Source organism: Poecilia mexicana, unplaced genomic scaffold (assembly GCF_051168715.1).
Source record: "Poecilia mexicana isolate PSO_F unplaced genomic scaffold, ASM5116871v1 scaffold_2, whole genome shotgun sequence".
In the NCBI taxonomy this organism is placed as follows: domain Eukaryota; kingdom Metazoa; phylum Chordata; class Actinopteri; order Cyprinodontiformes; family Poeciliidae; genus Poecilia; species Poecilia mexicana.
Window position 1 is genome coordinate 9,301,475 of NW_028263371.1, and position 23,303 is coordinate 9,324,777.

At 41.7% G+C, this 23,303-nt stretch overlaps 1 protein-coding gene across 4 annotated transcripts in view; it reads left to right on the plus strand.

The window, feature by feature from the left end:
- The window catches only part of tbc1d4 (TBC1 domain family, member 4), a 67,035-nt gene that overhangs the window by 18,429 nt on the left and 25,303 nt on the right, over positions 1 to 23,303 (plus strand). The window contains exons 12-23 of one of the 4 annotated variants that reach the window (XM_015003862.2): positions 3,575 to 3,792; positions 4,188 to 4,331; positions 7,374 to 7,531; positions 8,618 to 8,830; positions 10,514 to 10,675; positions 10,769 to 10,927; positions 12,048 to 12,148; positions 12,252 to 12,395; positions 15,181 to 15,340; positions 15,498 to 15,667; positions 16,372 to 16,548; positions 17,178 to 20,954. In XM_015003862.2, coding sequence (XP_014859348.2) covers positions 3,575 to 3,792; positions 4,188 to 4,331; positions 7,374 to 7,531; positions 8,618 to 8,830; positions 10,514 to 10,675; positions 10,769 to 10,927; positions 12,048 to 12,148; positions 12,252 to 12,395; positions 15,181 to 15,340; positions 15,498 to 15,667; positions 16,372 to 16,548; positions 17,178 to 17,408 — 2,037 coding nt within the window. In that variant the 3' untranslated portion in view covers positions 17,409 to 20,954. Of the gene's footprint in view, positions 1 to 3,574; positions 3,793 to 4,187; positions 4,332 to 7,373; positions 7,532 to 8,617; positions 8,831 to 10,513; positions 10,676 to 10,768; positions 10,928 to 12,047; positions 12,149 to 12,251; positions 12,396 to 15,180; positions 15,341 to 15,497; positions 15,668 to 16,371; positions 16,549 to 17,177; positions 20,955 to 23,303 lie in introns of those variants that run through there. The other 3 variants (XM_088010379.1, XM_088010384.1, XM_015003887.2) reach the window with 3 other exon arrangements.

Genomic DNA, 23,303 nt, shown 5'->3' on the forward strand with positions numbered 1-23,303 from the left:
CGCATTTTGTTGCCGTTGTGTGGAATGTGAAGCGAGTATGAAACGAAGTCCCGTTTGCCCGTCAGCGTGAAGTTAAGAGGATTTTGACCGTTGAGCACACACCCGCCGCAGCTTTTACGACTCGCGTCGAGGTTGTGAAAAAAGCATTCAGCATGATTCGATCAAGACACAGATACAGGATCATTACTGCTGACCTAATTAAGTTCATCTTAAAATTAGAAAATATGAGTATAATATATAGATGAATAAATATAATATAAGCTTTGATCATTTATATTATCATTTAAGGTTATTCAGATGGTCAGATACATTTAAGGAGAGAATATAGGTGAGTGAGTCACTGTTTTTTCTTGAATTCATGACATAAATTTGAAATGCGTTTTAGTTGCACATAATGTTAAAGTGTTGAAGTAGTTCAAATCTGATTTTATTTATAGGTGCAGGCCTTTGGTCACACTACTCCAGATCTTTTTTTTTTTTGTTAACATGGGAAAAACCTGAAGGGTCTGCATACAAGAGTGTCCATTTGCAGCCCTTGGAGCGACTTTTAGGTGACCCATTCGAGAACGGGTTAATTGGAATCAAAACAGCCGTCGCTGCGTTCAGGGGGGGAAACCTGAAATCATATGTTCATATGTTATTTTACTGAATGCATATGTTCATATGTTCATATGTTATTTTACTGAATGCATATGTTCAGTAAAATATCTGAACATATGCAATGAATCTGTGTAATGTAGAAGTTTTCCTCTATGAATTGAATTAGTGAATAAATTAATGAATTGAGATGAATCTGCAGAGACCCGCACTACTCTGCAAACCTTTATTCTGCCTCTGTGGTTTTGGGGATTTGGTCCGTCTGGCTGAGTTCAGGATGAACAGCTGAACTCAGCCAGACGGACTGATGAACAAACTCCCCCCCGGTGGAGTTTGTTCATCAGCGGGAGAACGTTTCTCAGAAATCTGCGGAAAAATTCTCGGCAACATCTCCAGAAGCTCAGCAGAGCCTCCGCTTCAGATCTGCCGATATGACCCAGATTGCCTCCTGCTTCAAACTCTTCGTGTCAGATTCAGTAAAGCTTGAGGAAATTCAGACTCCATTCACTCTTTTATCGTCGCTGCATATCTTCTACCTTCTCAGAATCTGTGAGCCGCCGCAGATTTATTTATTTCTTTGTTTTTTTGGGGGTTTTTTTGCCTTGCACACTTCAGTCAGATTCACAGTTCCTCAGAAAAGTCCTACATTACCCAGTAGAAGACAAAACAGATGCTTTCCCAAGTAACGTTGTCTGGGGTCAGATAAACCTGTTTGCGTCGAGGCGCTTTGCGGAGGGCCTCATCACGAGGATGGGATGTAAAAGCGAGCAGGAAACGACGCTCAGGATGTCCAGTTGTACTTCAGCCGAGACCAGTCTGTCGCATTGTCCGCTCAGCCTCATCATGACACGGAGAGACGCGGAAGTGAGCCTCTGTTTACAGCCTCATTAAAGGCGAGTTCATTGTGCAGCTCTGCTCTGCACCGAAATGGAAGTGGTTTGTGTTCAAAGATAGGAACTGGCAGCACAAATGTCACTGCGTGTCCAGCGCGGTGACAGGAGTCAAGAGGGGAGGTCTGTGACAGCAGGACAGGAGCAGATTGGAGGGTTTTGGTGCTGACTTGCTGCCAGTGAGGTCCTCCCCGCCAATCGCGTGCGATGCTCCGAGTCATAGGACATCATCCATTAGAATACAGGTGCTGGTCATAAAATTAGAATATTGTGATAAAGTTCATTATTTTCCATAATGTCATGATAAAAATTAAATTGTCATATATTTTAGACTCATTGCACACCAACTGAAATATTTCAGGTCTTTTATTGTTTTAATTTTGATGATTTTGGCAAACAGCTCATGAAAACCCAAAATCCCTGTCTCAAAAAATTAGAATATTATGAAAAGGTTCTCTGAACGAGCAATAAAAATAATCATCTGAATCAACAAAGTAACTCTAAACACCTGAAAAAGATTCCTGAGGCCTTTAAAAACTCCCAGCCTGGTTCATTACTCAAAACCGCAGTCATGGGTCAGACTGCTGACCTGACTGCTGTCCAGAAGGCCATCACTGACATCCTCAAGCAAGAGGGTGAGAAACGGAAAGAAATTTCTGAACGAATCGGCTGTTTGCAGAGTGTTATATCAAGGCACCTCAGTGGGGAGTCAGTAGGAAGGAAAAAGTGTGGCAGAAAACGCTGCACAACGAGAAGAGGTGACCGGACCCTGAGGAAGATTGTGGAGAAGGGCCGATTCCAGACCTTGGGGGAAGCAGTGGACTGAGTCTCGAGTAGAAACATCCAGAGCCACTGTGCACAGGCGTGTGCAGGAAATGGGCTACAGGTGCCGCATTCCCCAGGTCAAAGGTCAAGCCACTTTTGAACCAGAAACAGCGGCAGAAGCGCCTGACCTGGGCTACAGAGAAGCAGCACTTTGGACCACTGTTGTTCAGTGGTCCAAAGTACTTTTTTCGGATGAAAGCAAACTTTGCATGTCATTCGGAAATCAAAGTGCCAGACTCTGGAGGAAGACTGGGGAGAAGGAAATGCCAAAATGCCAGAAGTCCAGTGTCAAGTACCCACAGTCAGTGATGGTCTGGGTGCCATGTCAGCTGCTGGTGTTGGTCCACTGGGTTTTATCAAGGGCAGGATCAATGCAGCAGCTATCAGAAGATTTTGGAGCACTTCATGCTTCCATCTGCTGAAAAGTTTTATGGAGATGAAAATTTAATTTGGTCTGGAATCGGCCCTTCTCCACAATCTTCCTCAGGGTCCGGTCACCTCTTCTCATTGTGCAGCGTTTTCTGCCACACGTTTTCCTTCCTACTGACTTCCCACTGAGGTGCCTTGATATAACACTCTGCAAACAGCCGATTCGTTCAGAAATTTCTTTCCGTTTCTCACCCTCTTGCTTGAGGATGTCAGTGATGGCCTTCTGGACAGCAGTCAGGTCAGCAGTCTGACCCATGATTGCGGTTTTGAGTAATGAACCAGGCTGGGAGTTTTTAAAGGCCTCAGGAATCTTTTTCAGGTGTTTAGAGTTACTTTGTTGATTCAGATGATTATTTTTATTGCTCGTTCAGAGAACCTTTTCATAATATTCTAATTTTTTGAGACAGGGATTTTGGGTTTTCATGAGCTGTTTGCCAAAATCATCAAAATTAAAACAATAAAAGACCTGAAATATTTCAGTTGGTGTGCAATGAATCTAAAATATATGACAATTTAATTTTTATCATGACATTATGGAAAATAATGAACTTTATCACAATATTCTAATTTTATGACCAGCACCTGTACAATAGATGTGGGAGTTGTAGCAGCAGGCATGAGGCACAGAGTTCAATAGTGGCGAGTGGAGAAGTTAAGCGTGAAGTCAGTTTAACCGTGAGGAAATAGGTGAGTGCAGATTTCATTTCCAACAACTTTTTTTTTTCTTTTTTTTTTGTGGGTTTGTGTCGTGCTATGCAGAATATCTTTTGGTACATCTGCAGCCTGAGCGCGGCAAACACGCATACAAACATCTTGCGTTTTGTCCCGACCAGCAGGATGAGGAGTCTCCCGGTCACTCCCCGCCAGGCTCGCCTCCCGCCTTCCCGGACGACGAGCTGGAATCCGGGCCGCAGTTCCGTCGGCGTGCTCACACCTTCAGCCACCCGCCGGTGAGGAAGCGCATCTCCTTCGAGAGCCAGCCGGCCAACCAGACCAAACAGGCGCCGCTCCGCAGGCAGCACTCCGTCAACCCTGAGCTGCTGCAGGCCAGGTAAAGTACCTGAAACAGTTGGTCATTTTGTGCATTTCTTTTACACATTTAGGAATTAATCTTTTGCACATTTTGCTGTTTTTTTGAGCTTTGATATTTGGTTGATTTTTTTTTTTTTTACAGTTAATCTCCCTAATCACTTTAAAACTAACAAAATATTCCGCTGACCTTTTGATTCCTGCACACACAATGTAATCTATTTGCAGCACTTTGATCAGTCTAAAATCTGCTCCCCTCATCCCCCCGCTGTCCTCTGAAACAATAGCACCACAGGTTTCCTGTCAGTGTTTTGGACCCACATGCATTTCTCACTGTTTTCCTTTCCTTTATGTAATGTTTGTTCTCTTTTTTTTTATGATTTTATTTGTGGGCGTTTCACGCTGGGCCCTCCCCAGTCACGTGGCCGTGTCCAGAACTCGCAGCATTTCAGAGGGGGAGTCCTCCTTCAGCCTCCCCTCCACCTTCTCCACTCCCACTTTCCTGAAAAGCTTTTACCAGGGTTCGCTGGGCTCCCTGACGGACAGTGGGAGCCTCAAGAGGTGAGCGGAGGGGGGTTCCGACCACCCGCCCCCCTCCCTTGCACAGACAGACAGCTGATGATGAAGGATATGACTTCTGTGGGATGGGAACAGCTGACCTGTTGCTGGGATGGCAGTAGCCATAATCCGTGTTTGGCTGAATCTTTGTAACTCGCAGCTCTACTATCCAGTCTCTTTTCAACTTCTTCTCAACATAAACACAAACTTATTGTTCTCGTTTCCCGGATTTTGAGACTTTTCTTTTCCTTTTTCTTTTTTTATTTTAACCCTCCTCTCGGCTCTGCAGATAGTCCGGCCTTCTTCCCGTTTAGAGCGGGATATTGATACATCCTCCTTCTGTTTCATTTGCATGTGCGTCTAAAGCTTTTTTGCACTGCAAACTCCTGCGTGTTTCACCGAGACGAACAAACGTCATTAACTACATTTCGTTCTTCTGACGTGACAGTACTTTGCAAAAATATCGGTACCACTAAAGCTTTTTTTTTTTTTTTTCAGGCTAAAACAAAGTGTATTTTTATTGTGATTTTTGTTTTAGTTTTGTGATAGACTAACACAAAGCATCACATTATTGTAGAAATGGAAGGAAATCAATAAATTGTTTTCAACCCTCTTTCATTAGTAAAAAGGGTTGAAACTGAGATACGGAGTTAATTTGTGTTCATTCCCTGTGACCAATACTTTCTCTGCAAATATGGCCGCAAGTTATTTTGGATTGTCTCCACCAGCTTTACCTGATAGGAATCCGTCAGGAAAATTCACTGATGAACGAGAGTCGGCTGGTGATGAGGTTCTATAAATCTTTAAATTAAGGAAAATACAATTTTTTAATCATGTTTATAGATCATTTTAAGATTCTGCCCCTCCTCTGCATCAGAGAGGGCAGCGCCCCCTATGGACCCGCTGCCACTGCATCCCCACAACGTAACACCTTCCCAGTGTATCACCACGGCGATGGTGATTGCGTTTTACTTCTTAGTTCAAAAGTTCAGTTTTGTTCTTATCCATCTAGCTCACCTTCTTCTATCCGTTTGCCTTTGGTCTTTGCATAGGCTTCATTCAACAGTGACTTTCTTCCAGAAAGCTCAGATTAGAGGATTACATGACTACTACTTGTCCTATCACCAGATGGGCCTGTGAGTGGAAGCGGACGTCCATCACGTCCATTTTAGGTTTGCAGTTGTGCTGTAAACTCTTTAAAAGGTTGCTCTCTGATGTGTTCAAAGCTCGGGGTATTGTTTTAAAACCCAAACCTGCATCTAACTCTTCCAGCACTTTCTCCCTGAACTGTAGGCTGAATGATGCTGAATGTTCCTTGATGTTCTCTAGGAGCTTTTGTATTTATGCTAACTTTAAATAGCATACAGGTGAACTCCATTTATAAATCAGGTGAATTTTTAAAGCAGAGTTTCAGCTAGATTTTATTTAGAGGTAGCAGAGTAAATCACACTTTTCTGGTTTTTATTTGTAAAATATATTTCAAACCGACCGCACCACCTTCCTTCCACTTCACAACAGTGTAGCGCTTTGTTGTTCATCGGTACCATGAAACACATTGAAGTTTTTGGTTTTAACAAAACAAGATGTGAAGTTTTTTTTTTTTTTTGCAAGATGCTGCACAGTTTAAAACCTAACAAAGCTTTGCAATTTTCTTCTTCTTTTTTTCTGTCTCATTTTGGAAGGTTGTCATCGGTAACCTTCGGCCAGTCAGTGACCGTGTTTGGTTCGTCAGTGAAAGCAGATAAACCTCGGTGTGTCTGAGAAGTGGGTTCTGTCTCCTCAGATGTCTGGGTGACAGAAAGTAAAGGTCAACATTTCCATTATAAATGAGATGCAGCGCAGCGGGCCGCTGTGAGGTGTTGTTTGTTCTCCGAGCAGCCAGACTCCAAGGTGGCATCCGAAGAATCAAGACAAGCTTTTTTAAATTCTCGAACTGCGTCGCTCCCAGATTAGGGGTCAGATGTTTCAGCCTTGGGTTTTGAATGTGCTGAATATGACTCGTCCGCTCTGAGGTTTTCTTTCTGATTGACCCTTTTAGCAGCCAAAGCTTTTTCTGACGACGCCCTGCTTGGGTTAACAACAGAGAAGCATTAGAGTAAATGTGTCAAGGGAGGAATTTTAAGGAGTGACTGGGGCATGCATGGAGTAGCCGGATTGTTTGTGTTCAGTGACATTAGTCTTGAACCAAGGTCACTTCCTGTTTCCCATTGCTCACATGTTCAGGCAGGTTTTTGTGTCCTGACAATGCTTACTGATTGCTCAAGCGTTTTGTGACTAACAGCAAGAGGTGGAAATAATTATTTCTCTTTGTTGATTCTTTTTTTTTTTTCACACATTTTTGGAAATCATTTTGCTGTTTAAGATCTAACCTGTTCCATTAAAGGCTTTAGTCATCTTGAATGTTTTGTCACTCCTTGAATTCATTCTCCAAAAATCGTCATTCTGGGAAAGCTGTGGGCTTAGTCCGAACAGCTGACCAAGCGCACACTTTGCAGGACCTTCCCCTTCGCTCTTTGCTGTGCCGCAGACCTCTCCCCTCCCCGCCCATGGTCTTACAGAAATGGATTCATAAAAGTTTTTACATATTCTAGCAACCAGCATCGTGAAGGTTTACCATCACCCACTTCTGTCAGACTGTCTGGACTGTATTTCTACAGCTGGGATGTCTGCGAACAGGTTGCGAACGTAAAGTTTTTCAGAAACTCTCACCACCGGTCTCTTCCCCTTCGCTGACAATCAACTTCTTTCTCAGAAAGAACAGAAATGCATGCGCCTCGGCCGTGGCCGACGTCTCTTCTGTTTACCGCTGCTTCATTAACACGGACACTGGGGAATCGGTGTGCGGCTGCTGTTTTGTTCGGGAAGGTTCACCTTCGCCGCTTATGAACTGAACTGTCCGGAAAAGCTGGACGAGTTCTCCTATCGTGCTTGTGTTTGGTTTGTGTCTGCCATCATTAGAGGGGTTGAAGAGAGTTGGTGTAATGTGACACCTGACTCCTTTATCGGGTGTCTCTGACACATCTGTCCTTTCTTTCTTTCTTGCAGCAATGGAGAAGGCAGGAAAAGGACGCTGTCAAGCTGCAGCAATGACTCTCTGAGCGGAGGTCTCCCTCTGACCCCACGCAGGGTCTCCTGGAGACAGAAGATCTTCCTGCGGGTCGCGTCACCCATGAACAAGCCATCTGCATCTATGCAGGACACAGGTGGGGTAACATGATCCTTTAAGCTGTTCTGCAAGGAATCATTATGTGCAACATGTAATCGGCGTCCTTTGCTTTAATGAAAGATACCAATGTACCGACAGGAAAATGTTGTATCATGAATATCGTGTGCAAATGTTGTCAGTGTAATGACAGAGTTATTAAGCTAAGGTACTTTGATAATATGCGTACAGTTTGGCTGATAGCCCAAAAATACAGCACTATTACTAGAGTTATTGAAATATGTTTTTGTCATTTCACTCAGTTGCATATCGGTTCTCTGAGTAGCGCACAGAAAATGTTTTTAGAGAATATTTTGTTTTGTGTCTTGGTGAGATTTTCCTTTTGTAAATCAATATGAAATGAAATATAAATAAATGCTACAACTTCTAAAGACTGCAATAGTAATTCCAGTTAAATAAACCACAGCAGACGTCTTTGCAAAAGATTACACATTAACGCAGTAAATACTTACAAGGAGTTAATTTTTTCCCCCCCTTCAGTTTCTCTAGCCACATGCAGACCTGACCTGTAACCAAATAGACTCCGTTTGGCAACACGAAGAAGACTGTAACGTCCCAAAAAGAAACATACCTTTCCCTAAACTAAAGAACTTGAAACACTGATAAGAAACAAAGTCACTGAAAGGGTTACACAGCCATTTTTTGGACTAATGAACCACAGTCAGAGTCAGATCCATTATTGTTTATCAGTGAGACAAGGCAACAATTAAATCCATCTCCTTCTGGTTTTAATTTGTTATCTTGTCTACGTGTTTCTGACTGAATATCCCCTCGGTTCAGAAAACATTCCCGTTTACTTCAAAATGCTCCATTTTTTCTGTCAGCTTTTGGAATAAGTTAAAAACTTTTGTCAGTATTTTGTGTGTGTGTGAAAGCAGGTGCTTTTAATAGCCGAGAACCACTCGAGACAACAAATCCTAAATTAGAAGCAGCTGTGTGGAACTGCTCTCACTATCCTCTAAAACCCTCTGTGGACTCGACACTGCTAGTAAATCAAACTTATTGTTATATGGCAAAGCAAAGTGAATTTTAAGCACGTGTTCATGTGTTAACACACTTTTTGCAGACGGCTCTGACGCCACGGAGCTGCTGCCTCTGTCACCTCGTGCCTCGGACCCGGGTCTGGACCCTCTGAGGCGCCTTCTGTCCCCGGCATCCGATCAGCCGGCCGACAAGAAGTCCAAGAAGACGGGAGCCGATTACAGAGCTCTCTGGAAAACTGCCATCCACCAGCAGATCCTGCTGCTGCGCATGGAAAAGGAGAATCAGAGGCTGGAAGGTGAGCGTAAATCCCTTCTCCACCGCACCGAAGAGTGGCATTTTAAGCCTGGAGCGCATTCTTTGCCGGTCACATGAAGGACACATGGTGCTTATGATGGCCTCATACTTGCCGAAACAGGAATTACACTCTTGTGTGTGTGTGTGTGTTTTATTTTCCTCACTAGTTCAATTTGTAAAAACTGCAACGTGGTTTATAAAAAGTTTCATTTCACCAGAATAGCTTAAAGAGCATAAATCATCATTCTTTAATAACTTTTCAACTATGTTTAGTTGAAAACATAGTTGATACTTGTATTACTTTTCATGATTAAAGTATATATATATATATAAACTCCAAAAAAGAGCAAGCACAAGGCAGCTGAGAAATTAGCCAATAGTGAGCAAGGAGCAATGATGTTGTGTTTGAAATCCAGACCTGCTTTGCACAACAGCATCCTAAGAGGAAAAGTGTCAACTAACTCTCCAGCTTGAACGTGATTTACAGTAGATGTACAGTTTTCAATACATTTAGATATTGTTGAAAACTTAACTTATTCAAACTCAGTCTACTGAGTGAATCACATTATGTACACAGACTGATGTTTCAGACCTTTATCACAGTTGTGATGATTTGCAGCGTGTAGGTAATGAAAATGTCACTCTCGAGGTAAAACGTCTAAGAAATGTTGAAATAGTGTAGAAATCTAACAGATGTACGCAGTTATTTCAAAACACTCTGTGGAAATCTCAGTCAGCCACAGCAGTGAATGGCCTCTTGAGACAAAAGACTAAATTCAGGTTAGTTTGTGTATTTTTTAAATTTATTTTTTGGCAGTGACTGGAAGCAGCTGAAAGTCTCGCCTTGTTTTTACAATTGATCAGTTCCTGTTGTACTCATAAGGGTTTAACAGAGACACAGTGGAAAAATATTTCTGAATTCAAGGAAGCAGTTGCTGCTGATGTAGCACCAAGAACAAGACGGTTAATCTACATTATTCGAAAGGATCAATAAAAAAAAAAAATTGAATTTTTTATTTTTAGGATGCAGTCCAGCTCTCTAAGATGCCATTCATCAAAAATAAATGGCATCTTAGATTGCACTTCTCAATAGACGTATGCAGAATTAGGTCTCAGCAGCAATGAGTGTCTGAACATAATATTTTGATGCATGCACATCTCAAAATACACACACAAAGAAAAGAGCACATCACTTTAATGCACTTTAATCCAACACCAACACATCTCTTTTTGTTTGTCTGATATTTTGACCTCAATGCTGGTCTGAGGACCTCACAGTGCAAAACTGTTTTCTGTAGAAGGTAAGCATTATAACAGAAGCCTCTGGGATCAGGGAAGAGGTTTTGCATGATACTAGTGGCTAGCTGCAAGAGTCATTCAACTCATCTTTCCTTTTTTTTCTTTTTTTCTGCATGTCATGGGGTTGGCGGTGGGGGTGACCAACTTTTTTTTTTTTAATTATCCTTCCGTTCCCTTCATCACTACGATCAAATCTTTAGAATAATCTGGTTTCTATTTGGTGTTATTGTGGCTTTTGTGTCTCATGTTTCCATCTCAGCTGAAGGACTGATGGTCTGCATCATCTCCTGGTGGTTTTTGCCTGTCCCTTTTTATGCCCTCTTCAGCGAAGCGATGTTCAGTTTGTTCCCTTATCTGTTTTTCGTACCTCCGAATTCAACCTAAGCGAGTCGAGATGAGCTGCACATCCGCAAAATGAAGCTCAACTACCAGGAAGTGTGTACCTGCTCCAAGGAAGCTCAGGCGCTCTGGGAGAGAAAGCTAACGGCTCCAGGCAGAACCACAAACCCGCAGGACAAGGAGGACATATACAGAGCCATCTGCCAGGGTGAGAGGGAAGTGCATGGGTGCACTTTAAAAGCCTGACATTATTAAATGTTACCTTACCTTATACTTGACTTATTTGTTTGTTTTTCTGCAGGAGTTCCAAAGAGCAGACGCGGGGAGGTTTGGTTGCTCCTTTCCCATCAGCATCGGCTGCAGCACAGGCTGCCCCAGCGCCAGCAAGCTCCAGACACCCCCTACTACGACCTGCTGAAGCAGCTCACCGCACAGCAGCACGCCATTCTGGTGGACTTAGGTGGGCATGCTCACCGTTACGTGACCTCCGCTTAACCACACGACCCCACTAGGATTGAACACGACAAAAAAGCGGAAATATTCTCATCGGTGCCCCCACTGCAGGCAGAAGCGACATCTTTAAGTTCAAAATCTACAAGAAAATTAGAAATTTAGAAATTTACTGTGACTGATTTTCCTTGCGATGAGTTGCGCAAACATTTCTTTGCGTGAGGAAGAAAGGAAATAGACGTGAGGAAGTCGGATGACGGTTGTAGTGTAGCTTTCAAAAGCACCTAAAAACAAAGGAGGGACATGGAAGTTGATGCTTCTCTTTTTGCTACAATTATAGGAAGAAAGACATGTTTTATTCTACACACGGGGTGGAGATTTAGTTAATATGTTGAATTTAAAACACAAATACAAATCTGCTCCAGAGCTAAATTCTTGAGTATTTAATTTAAGTAATTAAATTAAATACATTTGAACTGAATTTGAATGCCCCTTACATTTCTTAAGCTGAACACTTAAAGTTGCAGTTGCAGAAATGACTATTTTCTCAAAGTCCATAGAATACACCACACATGGTTTAAATTAAAAACTAAATTCTTTCCAACTTGACTCACAGTCCGGATGGTTCCAGGATTTGTCTCAAATTTTCTGAAGTGCTTGTCTAAAATGTACACGTCTACTTTCTGTTTTAATTTGTTGATAATACAGCTTATTTAAAAGTTTATGAACTTCGTACTTGAATTTCGCCGCCGTGATATTTAAAGACTAGTGTTTCAGCTGCTCTATGTGCCACTCGTCACTAAACCAGCAGCTGCCTGCAGGAAGGTGCAGCAGCCAATACAGTCCCTTGGATTATCTATAACAAAGGGTAAAAGCCACTTATATTGTTAGTGACTACCTCGATTGGTTAGATTAAAAACTCACTATAGTCACTTCCTACATTAGGTCTGCAAGCTGTGCATGGTAAAATGGGCTTCGATGTAGAATAAATTTAATGGGAAAGCTGAAACTGTGGTCCCACTACTGAGTGGTGCATAAAATTACAAACAGCGAATAGTTAATGAAGTTCTCACACGGAGCATTGTTTTTATAACAAAAGCTTATAGCTGTAAATCCATCTCCCTCCTCAGGCCGGACCTTCCCCACACACCAGTACTTCTCAGCCCAGCTTGGAGCGGGCCAACTTTCCCTCTACAATTTGCTGAAGGCGTACTCTCTGATGGACACAGAGGTACACGCTGTAATCCTTTTTGCTCCGCTCACAGAAACATTCAAAGTAAAGAATCTCCTCAAAGTCATCATGAAGCGTCCTTTTCCTATTTGTTTCTCCGCAGGTTGGCTACTGCCAGGGCATCAGCTTTGTGGCCGGAGTGTTGCTGCTCCACATGAGGGAAGAGCAAGCTTTCGACATGCTGAAGTTCCTGATGTACGACCTGGGCATCAGGCGGCAGTACCGACCCGACATGGTTTCACTGCAGGTCAGCGCGCACACACTGATCGGCTGCTTTGACATGCCGCTCGAACAAAAGCAAACTCATGAGTGCACAGAAATATTTTTCACATCAAAACTGGTGAAGACTTTTGCACTTCAGCGTTTTTCTTTTGTTTTTTGTTTTGTTTTATATATATATATATATATATATATATATATATATATGCATTGTCTGCATGTTTAGGATTTTTATTTTACTATTAAAACAAATGTCTTGAAAACCATCAACTATTCTCAACCATGCACTACTTTGCTTTAGTCTTTCACATAATAAATACAATTGATCAAAGTTTGTGTTTGTACTGCTACAAAATTAGTCATAATTTTTAATGGAGTTAATTTCAAGGTCTCTAATTACTTGATCACAATTTGATTGAAGATCATATGTTGACAAATTAAGCAACATCTTTAATTCAAAAACCCTTTTTTGCGGCTACGTTATTGAATAAATAGACGTAGGAGCTGAACATCAAAGAGATTTGTTGCTTTTCATCTGTTATTTGTATTATTTAACCATCAGATTTGGGCAAAAGCGCCATTATATCCATCCAGCATTCAGGGATCATCTTTGGAAAAAAAAAAAAAAAACTTCTTTAGAAATGTGCCCTGTGGACACTCACATTAGCACCGGGTACGTCTGTGCTGCGGCAACATGTTTTGCATTTAGTTGGCATTTCAGGCTTGAGTAGCTCCGGTTACCGGCCGACTCCTTTATGCACAACGTACACAACAACAGCCTTTTCCAGAGTCCCATCAGGCTATTTATTGAGGCAAAAATGAACCCTCAGGGGTCCAAGACAAGCGACTTCGCTGTCTTTTGGTTTGTTTGTGGATGTCGCGTGTGCATCGCATTTAGGGGCATGCCAGAAACGCAAGTATAAAGGTTCCAGCTGGAACTTTTATATGTAAAACTAAAACTAAAAAAAAAAATTTTTTAAAATGAGTAAAAAATTTTAACACGTTAAAATCTATGTAATTAATTAATCAAAATTAACGCATTAAAGTTCTGGCCCTAAGCAAAATAAGTAAAAAGAAATGCTCTAATGGTATGAATACTTTTACAAACCACTGCAGGGACAGTTTTGTCAGACGGCTGAGCGCCTGATGAGTCATGATGGATGAACAGCCGGGTGTGAACATCGCTAAAGGGTTCAGGTTCTGACCTGTGCTGACCTTCCTGCTTGCTCTTTGGCCACTTTGGGCATTTTGTCACAAATACTCGATAAAGGCTGCTGCTGATTACAATAAAAAAAACAAACCCTGTTTCATAGTATCATTGAACAAAAGAATTTTCCCTCAGTAACTAATAGCTCTGTTTGCAGTAATTAATAGTGAATCATTAAGATTTTTATGCATTGAAAATTGTTCATTAAAAAAAAAAAATCTCTGCTGAGTTCTCCATAACATTGTTCACAAACAAATTAAACGCTGCGAAAATAATGGGACAGAACCATTTCAGTCTTTATGAGGCTGAGAGAAAATTACTCTTTGTGTAAACAAATAAACATTTAACTACTTCTTCACTTGGTCCTGCATTCTCCAAGCAGAAGAGGAAAGGCACAATGTGGTTTGCATTATAACCAGTACTGTTATCCAATAAATGCACATGGCTTCAATTTATTTCCTAAGAATAATGCGCATTTAGAGCATCGTATCCTCTCATCCAGCAGCATCGCGGCGTAACAGAACAGCCCAGAACCCGAGTTTGCACACCAGCAGTCCAGACCTGCTCCATAGTTTAAATATTTCAGGCATTATGCCACGGATAAAACACTGAAACGTTTTACTGTAAGAACTACAGCGCCTGATCCTGAAGACAAGAAACGCACCATTCCGTTTTCTTATGTAATGCCATCACGAGGTCGAGAATGTGCAGGAATTCTTTCTGAGTCGATGTTTTATTTTAACCAAATGCGTGTCGACTTTGTGTAAGAAAATACCATTTTTAAATATTTTCTTACAGTTTTATGCTTTTTGTCTTTATTGCCTTTTTTTATTTAAATTGCTTTTGACGGGAGTGACAAGTGCAGAGTCCATTTTTGCGAATGTGTTTTGAAAGCACAGAAAAACACACACAAAAAAACAAACACATCTACTTCCTGTTTAAAACCATGCAGTGTGCTCCTCCGTTCGTTTTATAGCGGTCATCTGCCTGTCACCTTTTATTGGTTTGATTTGCTGGCAGCAGCGTGTCTCCACCTCTCCGTCAGACCACACCTGCTCTGTTAGCTCCAGTTAAACATCAGCTGACCTCACCATAGTTGAAGCATCGACAGGGGGGCGGGGGGTAATGTTTAATCTCCTCCAGGTAACCGTTCAGCCGAGCAGAAGCCTGCCGTTCCCCTCCCTGCAGCGGTTTTGGTCTTTAAAGACGTTTCCTCACATATTTGTGCTGTTTCCTTTGCGCTTCGGGAGGAGGCTCAGGTATCGCTTGTCTTCTTTGTTACTTTGAGGAAATTGTAAAAGCAGAGAGTCTAATTTTAGCCCGAGCTAACTTCTGCTTCTCCTGTCTTTGCTCTTTGCTGTCTCATACTGTAAAAAGAGTTGTTGCAGCTCATGAGACGCACGGCCTTGTCTGAGCAAGTCCTTTAAGCAACACTGCTTTCACTTTACCAGCGCTGTGGTTCAATGGGGGAGGAAAAAGAAAAAAAAAAAGAAAAAAATCCTTCATTGATTCTTGGATTTCTTTTGGAAACCTTGTCTCTTCCAGATCCAGTTCTACCAGTTTGTTCTGACCTGATGTTGCCTTTTTTGTCTCTCTTGTGCTCCAGATTCAGATGTACCAGCTCTCCAGGTTGCTGCACGACTACCACCGGGACCTTTACAATCACCTGGAGGAGTACGAGATCGGGCCAAGCCTCTACGCTGCGCCTTGGTTCCTCACCCTCTTCGCCTCGCAGTTCCCCCTCGGCTTCGTGTCCCGCATCTTTGGTAAAGCCCAGAACATTGGGGTCTCTGATGGCAGCCAAATTGCCTCGGCAGAATTATATCTGCTGAGGCATTTGTGTTGGAGATTACATTAACACGTTTCTGATGCTGCCTCTTCTTTGTTTTTGTTTTTTGTTGGTGTTGTTGTTTTTGTGGTTAGATCTAGTGTTTGTACAGGGTACTGAGGTGATCTTTAAAGTGGCCCTCTGTCTGCTGAGCAACCATGAGAGGGAGATAGTGGAGTGCGACAGCTTTGAGAGCATCGTGGACTACCTGAAAACGACACTCCCCACGCTCACACAGGCACAGATGGAGCAAACCATTACCAAGGTACCGAAAGGGATTCAATGCAGCGCATCGATGCAAAAGTAATACTACAATTTTCTCGCATCTAATTTGGTTTTGCCGACTTGTGAAAATTGAACACAGAACACGAATATTAAAAAAAAATAAAGTATACATGCAATTACATGTGTTTTATGCAGAACCTTGTAAAGGTTTTCACACCCCTTGCACAAGTTTCAGTGTAATTTTATTGAGATTTTTTTTTTTTTTTTTGTGGATCAAGACGGGGAATATTTTTTGTCTTACTAAGTTGAAATGATTCCCACAGCATGATTCTGCCACCACAACACTTTACTTTGGGTCCAGACCAGAAAGTTCAGTTTTGGTTTCGTCTGACTAGAGCACATCTGCCGCATCTCCAAATGGATCGTTTTTAAATTTTCAGTTGGACCTGTCATTGCTTTCCAAGAGAATCTTGAAAAGTCTTGACTGTATAAAGAACAAAAGCCCAACATAGCTCAACAATTGCAGATGTTTTTATTTTTGGCCTACATAGAAACTGCATACTTTCCTTCTAGCATGATACCCATCAGTAGTTTGACTGACTACTGATAGAAAAGAGCCCCCTGCAAAAATCAAATGTTTTACAAACAAAGCAAGGCTATTGCAATACACAATTTATTTCCAGGCTTTATATGTCTGAAGCATTGGTGCAAACAACCTCACTGCAGCTCATTCTGGATCACTAGGTGATGGAGATGGACATCTCCAAGCAGCTGCACGCATATGAGGTCGAGTACCACGTCCTGCAGGATGAGATGTTGGACGCCGGGCCGCCGCCCGACGACTCGGAGCGCCTCGACAAATTAGAGAAGACGAACGTGCAGCTGAAGAAACAGAACATGGATCTGCTGGAAAAACTTCAAGTAAGGAAAATAAAGTGCAACATCGCATGTTTAAGTGGTAAACCAGAATACTGTTGAGAGGATATATTCTTCTGCAAAGAGTCACAATTTGTTAAAAAAATAATGCCAATTTGTGCAATCTCAAAGAAGCTGTGTGTAATTGCAAAAATGTCATTGCCTCAGATTACCTGTAGATGGCACTAATACATCAGTGGAAAACACAGCAGCAATGAGAGACTGTTGAAGAAACAAAAGGCCTGAGAGCTGTTATGTTCTCCACGTACTTCAATCATTTCAGTGAAGTGTGAATCTGTGGAGGAGGACTGATAAAGTCGCACCTGATGAGCTTCATATTAACAGAGGTTTGAAAGTTCTTCAGGCGCTCTCATGTCTGATTGTGGTGAGAGAAAATCACTAGAGGGTCAATGTTTTGGACTTGGACTTGGTTTTCGACTCCTATAAAGCTCAACAAGTTATTTCAAGATCGTGGATGAAATGCACATTCAGATGCATTACGCCGATTACTGACGTTATCCTCCCGGGCTGCGGTGCGAAATTGCACGCCTTGTTTTACAGTCATCAAGATTTTCAAATTTGAGTGTCCGTTTTGCAACAGCGCCTGACTGAGGTGCGTTCTCTCTGTCCTGCAGGCTGCAAGGCAGAAGATTCAGACTCTGGAGACGAGCGTGGAGAGCTTCCTCTCTCGGGAGAGCAAAATGAAGCACATGATTCGCTCCCTGGAGCAAGAGAGGGCAGCCTACCAGAGGACGGTTGAACGCATGCGCTCCAGCCTTCCCCCCGACGCCCTGACAGATGTGGAGATGACCCAGATCAAAACAGGACCCAACGGGAAAGCCAAAACCGCAGCCAAGAAGCCCTGATGGCAACAGGAGGGAGTAGGTGGGGATGGAGGGAGGCTGCAAGGGGAGGGGGGGCTGGAGGAGGCATTGGCTGCGTTCGGCCAGATGCAGCGACTCAGACCCACAAACTGTCAAGTGAAGACTGCTCAGTGGAAAGCCGACGAGCTCCACTTTACTTCTGTGATGAAGTGTGGCGGCGTTTTGTAAATGTTTGAAGTCTTGAGACAGGCAGACTGCATGGGGAAACATCTCGGTTGTGTTTGATGAGCAGATAAAACGATTGGTGGGAGGATGGTTTCAGGGTTTCCATAGCGCAGAAAAGCCAATGTTTCTCTCATCTGATTCACGGCCCGTTTGGAGGTAGAACCAACGGCCACGCCGTCCTGCAGTGGCCGGATGTTTTGGCTCTATTCATGGGGGAATTTCCTCGATCGCGCTGCCGGGATGTATTTTACTGCCTGACGGAGTAACTCCACAGAAGCTGCCTGTTGAGACGTCATTTTTTTCGGACCTTGCGAGGTCAACTTACAGCCATTACCAGTGTCTGATCGGGGGGAGCATTTTGTTGTTCTTTTACACGTTCGTCTCCAATGAAAGCTTCGCTTTATTACATTTTAATCACTTGAAGTTTTTAATGAATGTAACGTCTCCTCGTGGGTCGTTCTAATCGCGTTCGTTCTCTCGCCGCGAAGGTCGGCGTCACTCTTCAGCAGAACTAGAGTGCAGCATCGCTAGAGATCGCTCAGAGTGCCGTTTCTTCTCGAGAAACGTCTCTTCTAGATCTCGGGCAGGATGTGAGGTCGCCTGCCTCCTCGGCTTCCTGTAAGACGCCGGCCGCGCCGGTCGTCTCTGTTTTAGCACCGCCTTCAGACTCCGAGGCAGAGCTCGCGCTCCCCGGGAGGCGCAGACTAAACAGATCGAGGTGGAGACGGGATCTGAATGTACACGCTGCTGCACTTAAAAAAAAAAAAACGAAAGAAAAAAGCTCTGCGAGGCAGCACCGCTTTAGTTTCTCAGAAGTATCCGTAGCTGTCGGAACTGTTTCACATTGTCTCAGCGACGACTGCGATGTGTTTTTTCATGGTTTAATTTGACATATCAATGCAATTTGCATATAATTGTGAATCAGAAGGAAATTGAAGCATTCATCCATCCAACTCTGATGGGAGAGAGTGTGTCACTCTCAGGACAGACAGTTGACATTTGACCTAACAGTCATGTTTTTGGACTGAGAGGAAGCTGGAGAACCTGGATTGAATCCACCTGGGCACAAAAGAGAAAATACAAACCATGCAGAGAGAGCAAAACCCCTCCAGACTGGAGACGCTCTTGCAGAAAGTCAAAGGTGCCATTTGACAGAAAAAAAGTGTGTCTGCAAAAACTCAAAATCTTACTGGTATTGTAGTCTCTTCTAGTTTCTAGTGCAAATGTATTAGTGCACTTGATATGAGACACAATTAACTTACAAGCAACTTTCCAGCAAGATACTGAAGCTTGTTTTAAATCAATAATTCCTCAATATTGACAAAATTGTATTAATTACACTGGAAGATTATTTCACTTATGATAAGACGTTTTTCTAACGTCATAAGTGAAATAATATGCCACTGGAAGGAATTATTGACTTAGAATAAGCTTTTATATCTCGCAAAAAAAAAAAAGTTGTAAGATGGTTTTACCTCATTTCAAGGATTCTGAGATACTTGCATTAAAAATTAGACCAAAAATACTTTGCGAGATTTTGTGTCTTTGCGGTGTAGACTTTGTTTACTCTGATACCCCTGAATAAATTGAGGTACAGCCAATTCCCTTCGGAATCACATAATTAACTATCTGTAGTTTATCAAGTACGTAGCACATTTTCCAGATTTTTTATAATATAAGCGATTTTAACAATCATTTCCAAATCACCCTCGGCGTTGCGTTGGTCTGCTATCTAAAATCTGTGTGATAAATTGAATAAATTGTAGTCGTAACATGACAGAGTACAGAAATGTTTGCTGGGCACGAATACTTTTGGAAGGCACTTTACTGGGCTCAAGACGTCAATTAGATACGTTGTTGTCGGAGCACAATGTCCAAAACTGGAGAGTTTAGTTTAGCAGAGAAATAAGAAAGGAGCTAAAATGAGCCTGAGGGCGCTTGAGTTGCCCTCTCAACGATAATGAGTCTTGGGTTTTATATACTGCATCTAGACACACACACACACACACACACACTGCAGTGAAGTGGTTGACTGTATGGACAGACGGTTTATATGCTTTTAAAGCTCTGTCCCTGGCTCCCTCTTTGATTTTGTTTTTTGTCACCTCCAGGTCTGAATCACCGTCATCACTTTTTATTCAAGTGAAAACTTGTCCTCGTCTTTTAAAAGGTGTGTGTGGGGGAAAAAAAACTCTTTACAATTAAATTAGGGTGGCTTCTATCGTGAAACAAGAGGGTGTTCATCAGCCGTCCTGCCGTGGGAGACGAGTGACACATCTGTGCTGGTTTGGAGTGTAAAGTTTTTATTCTGTTACTTGAGTCCCAGAAGATGTATGGTAATGGCAGCCAGTGCAATACGTTTGTTTATCAATCATACGCACGTCTTTACATGCGAATGATATCGGCTAATTCGCATAAAGTGTCTTTAGCCGTCGTGTAAATAAGGCCGTAAGTTCCCGGCGAAAACGAGCGTTTTGTTTTTTGATTGAGTTGTTATTGAAAAAATGAGCTGCATGGATTTACCCAGCAAAACATATCAAATGGCTCGTTTTTTTTTGTTTTTTTTTTTTAAACCAACAACTTTTAATGGATGCATGCAGTAGAGAGGAAACTAAGCCTTTGTCTGTAGTTTGTACTACTGCAATATCCGTGCATCTTGATGTAAGACCATTGAACCAAAGATGTGCTTTATTTCCTGGAGATACATGAACGAACTCATTCAAAATGCACAGTGTTTTACATATTTTATGGGCTTTTTCACCGAATCTGTCTCGCTTCTTCTTTTTTTTTTCTCCCTAGATGTTGTTTTTAACAGTAACTTGAAGAAATACCAAATATTGGTCTCAAAAACTTGAGTATGCGATTAAAAAAAAAAACAATGTCGGGCCTTTTTATCATCATTACACAATCTTTTTTTTTATTTTTTATTTTGCTACACAATTCTCTATATGCAGGGTTCCTGTGCATTTCGTGTCAGAATCCCCGGTTTTAATATGGACATAAAAAAAACAGGATGGATGGATGGGCAGTAAGGTAAATGAATGGATGGTAAGACAAACAGATTAATGGACAATCGGAAAAGCGAGAGGTCAAAATTATGGAATATTGACCGGAAGGAAGGACGGCAAAACAAATGGAAAAGTGCACAGTGGATGGATGGGCTTATGAAAATACATTTCATACTTTTTCAGACTTCATTGGAACCCTGTGTGTGAAGTTTCAGCCTAAGAGTCTCACTGTTGGGGTCAGCATCTCGACTGCTAACTAGTGCTTGTATCACTGTGCTTAAACTGTCAACATGAGGGCTACACTGACGCAAAGAAACTGTCCTGAATACATCAATAAACCTCACCTTGCCTTGTTTTCAGTCTCCCTATGTATTTCCTTCCCATCAGGAGATCAAATAATTAAATTCTGTTCCTTTAGCGCTCCAAGTTTAGCTCGCTTAAAAGACCAGCGTAAGCCGACATCCACAAAGAGCATATATAAAGGTTGTTTTTGTTTTTTTTTCCATTAGGAGTTGTTCTTTTGTCAGCAACTTGGGCAAATTAAACCATATTTAAACATTGAGCTGAAAGCATGAAAGAAGATTTAAAAAAAAATCTCAGTAGAAGTCAAAGATTTAGCCTTGTACACGTTTAAGATTGAATCAAATAGTTGACTTCCCTTCCCGACCGTGTGTGACTCACTGCTCTGTACGAAGCAATGAGTTTCACGTGTTTTAAGTGTTAGCTTGTGAGAAAGTCCTGTCACAGAGCGCTGTGAAAAAGTACTTTCCCTCGCTCGAATATGTCAGACAAACCTAATTTCACTGTGGAGAAAAAAATAAATAAAGATAACGTGACTGAATACAGATTGTCGTTCTCAAAGGATGTTTTGATTGCTAAGGGGAATAACGCAATGTGAGCCAACAGGACCTAATGAAAGTAATCACAAACCTGCCGTCTGCTTCCGTTCCAGTGTTTGTGATAACTGACGGTGAGTCTTTGTCATCGACGCCGTGTGAGAGTTTTGGCCCACTCTTCTTTGCAGAATTGTTTTAATCCGGTCACGTTTGGAGCTTGAAATGACAGCTTAAAGTCTTGTGAGGTTAAGACTCCACTGAACACTTTGGATGCCTAGTAACAATCTCCATTAGCAGCAAAGTTGATTAGTCATTATTTCAAGTGTTGCTGGAGTTTTCACTCCGCTTTGTTCCTCTCCGTGCTCAGAATTGGGTGAAATTGTGACGCAGATTTCACCGGTTTTGATAGAAAATTGTAAATGTATTGTAATTTCTCAAAGGGAATACCTATCTAATGTGGATTTTTATTGCTTTATTGTTTGGTGCCTCCTTTCTTATGCTGCTACGATTGTTCAATATTTCAGAAACCACTGACGATTCTCCTATCTCCTCCTTACACCAGGCAGGATGTGGTTAGTTGAGCTCGTTTTGTAAAACATTTTCCAACGCTGCATCTCAGTGAAATAGAATATCCTTGAAATGTTCTTTTCTCTTACTAAATAAAATCAATAAAGTAAAAGACTATATATATATATATTTTTTTTTTCATAAACCATCTAAATTAGACAAAATAAATGTTTTTTTTGTTGTTTTTTTCATCTAAGACTACTGGGCAGTCGATTCAAATTTAGGATTTTCCTTAAAATTAGCTGAAATAATTTTGTAAGATCAGTATCTGTATATAAATTTCACTTTTTGGAATTATTGAATACTTAAACTTTCCACAGATATTCTAATTTATTGGGAAACACTGTGTGCAACTTATCTCAGTTATGTGCTTCCCACGCCTGCAAACATTTATCACCTTGTCCAGGACAGGCCTTATTCCATCGCGAAAGAATCTCTACCTTTTTTTTTTTTTTTTTTTACTTTTTTTTTTTTTGCCATGCATTATTTCTATGCGTTTTCTTGCCAGCAAATCTCACTCTTGTCTTTTGAGAAAATGTGAGCGAAAGCTTTATACAACTGCTGAAAGTCAAGACCTTGTTTATAGATTGGTTGCTTTTTATTGTCAGCATATTCCTCATGCTCTGCTGTTTCAAGATGGATGTTCTATTTTTAATCCCCACCCGCTATTAAACATATAATTTAAGCATAAAATATCTTCAGGAGCACATCCAACCTTTGCCAAGAGGACTTTTTTTTTTTTTAATCTTGAAGTACTTTGTTAGTAGCAGCATGTTGTGCAAACCCTTTTTGTTCCCCCTTTTCAGGTTCGCTGCATCCACAAAAATTACTAAACACCAACTAAGTAACTCCCGACAATTTATTTAGACAGAAACTTGCATTTTTTAGCACAGTGTGCAGTGTGTCCTTGGCGGACCTGAAGAGACAGACTAGTTGCAGACGGAAGGAGAAGCGTCAAGTTCTAAAAACTTTCATACTGGTGGAACATTGTGGGAGGTGTCAGGGAAAGGTTTTGAGTTCTTCTGGCTCTTTGGGGGGATTCCAACTAAAAAATTAAAAAAGCTGGCAAGCTTTTTTAAGATCCCCTCTTATCCATTTGTTTAATGTGTGGTTTATAAATAACAAAAAAAATAAATACAGAGAGAAAACATACCGTGTGTCTAACCGGCCAAGGAGAGGCTTTGAAAGATAGCAGCTATGAGCTCAGTCATTGTTTTCCCAGGAGGGCCTTACCCAGAAAGGACTGCTGGAGTGTCGCTCTGATCAGCCTCTGCCAAGCCTGGAGCTCGTCACACATAAGA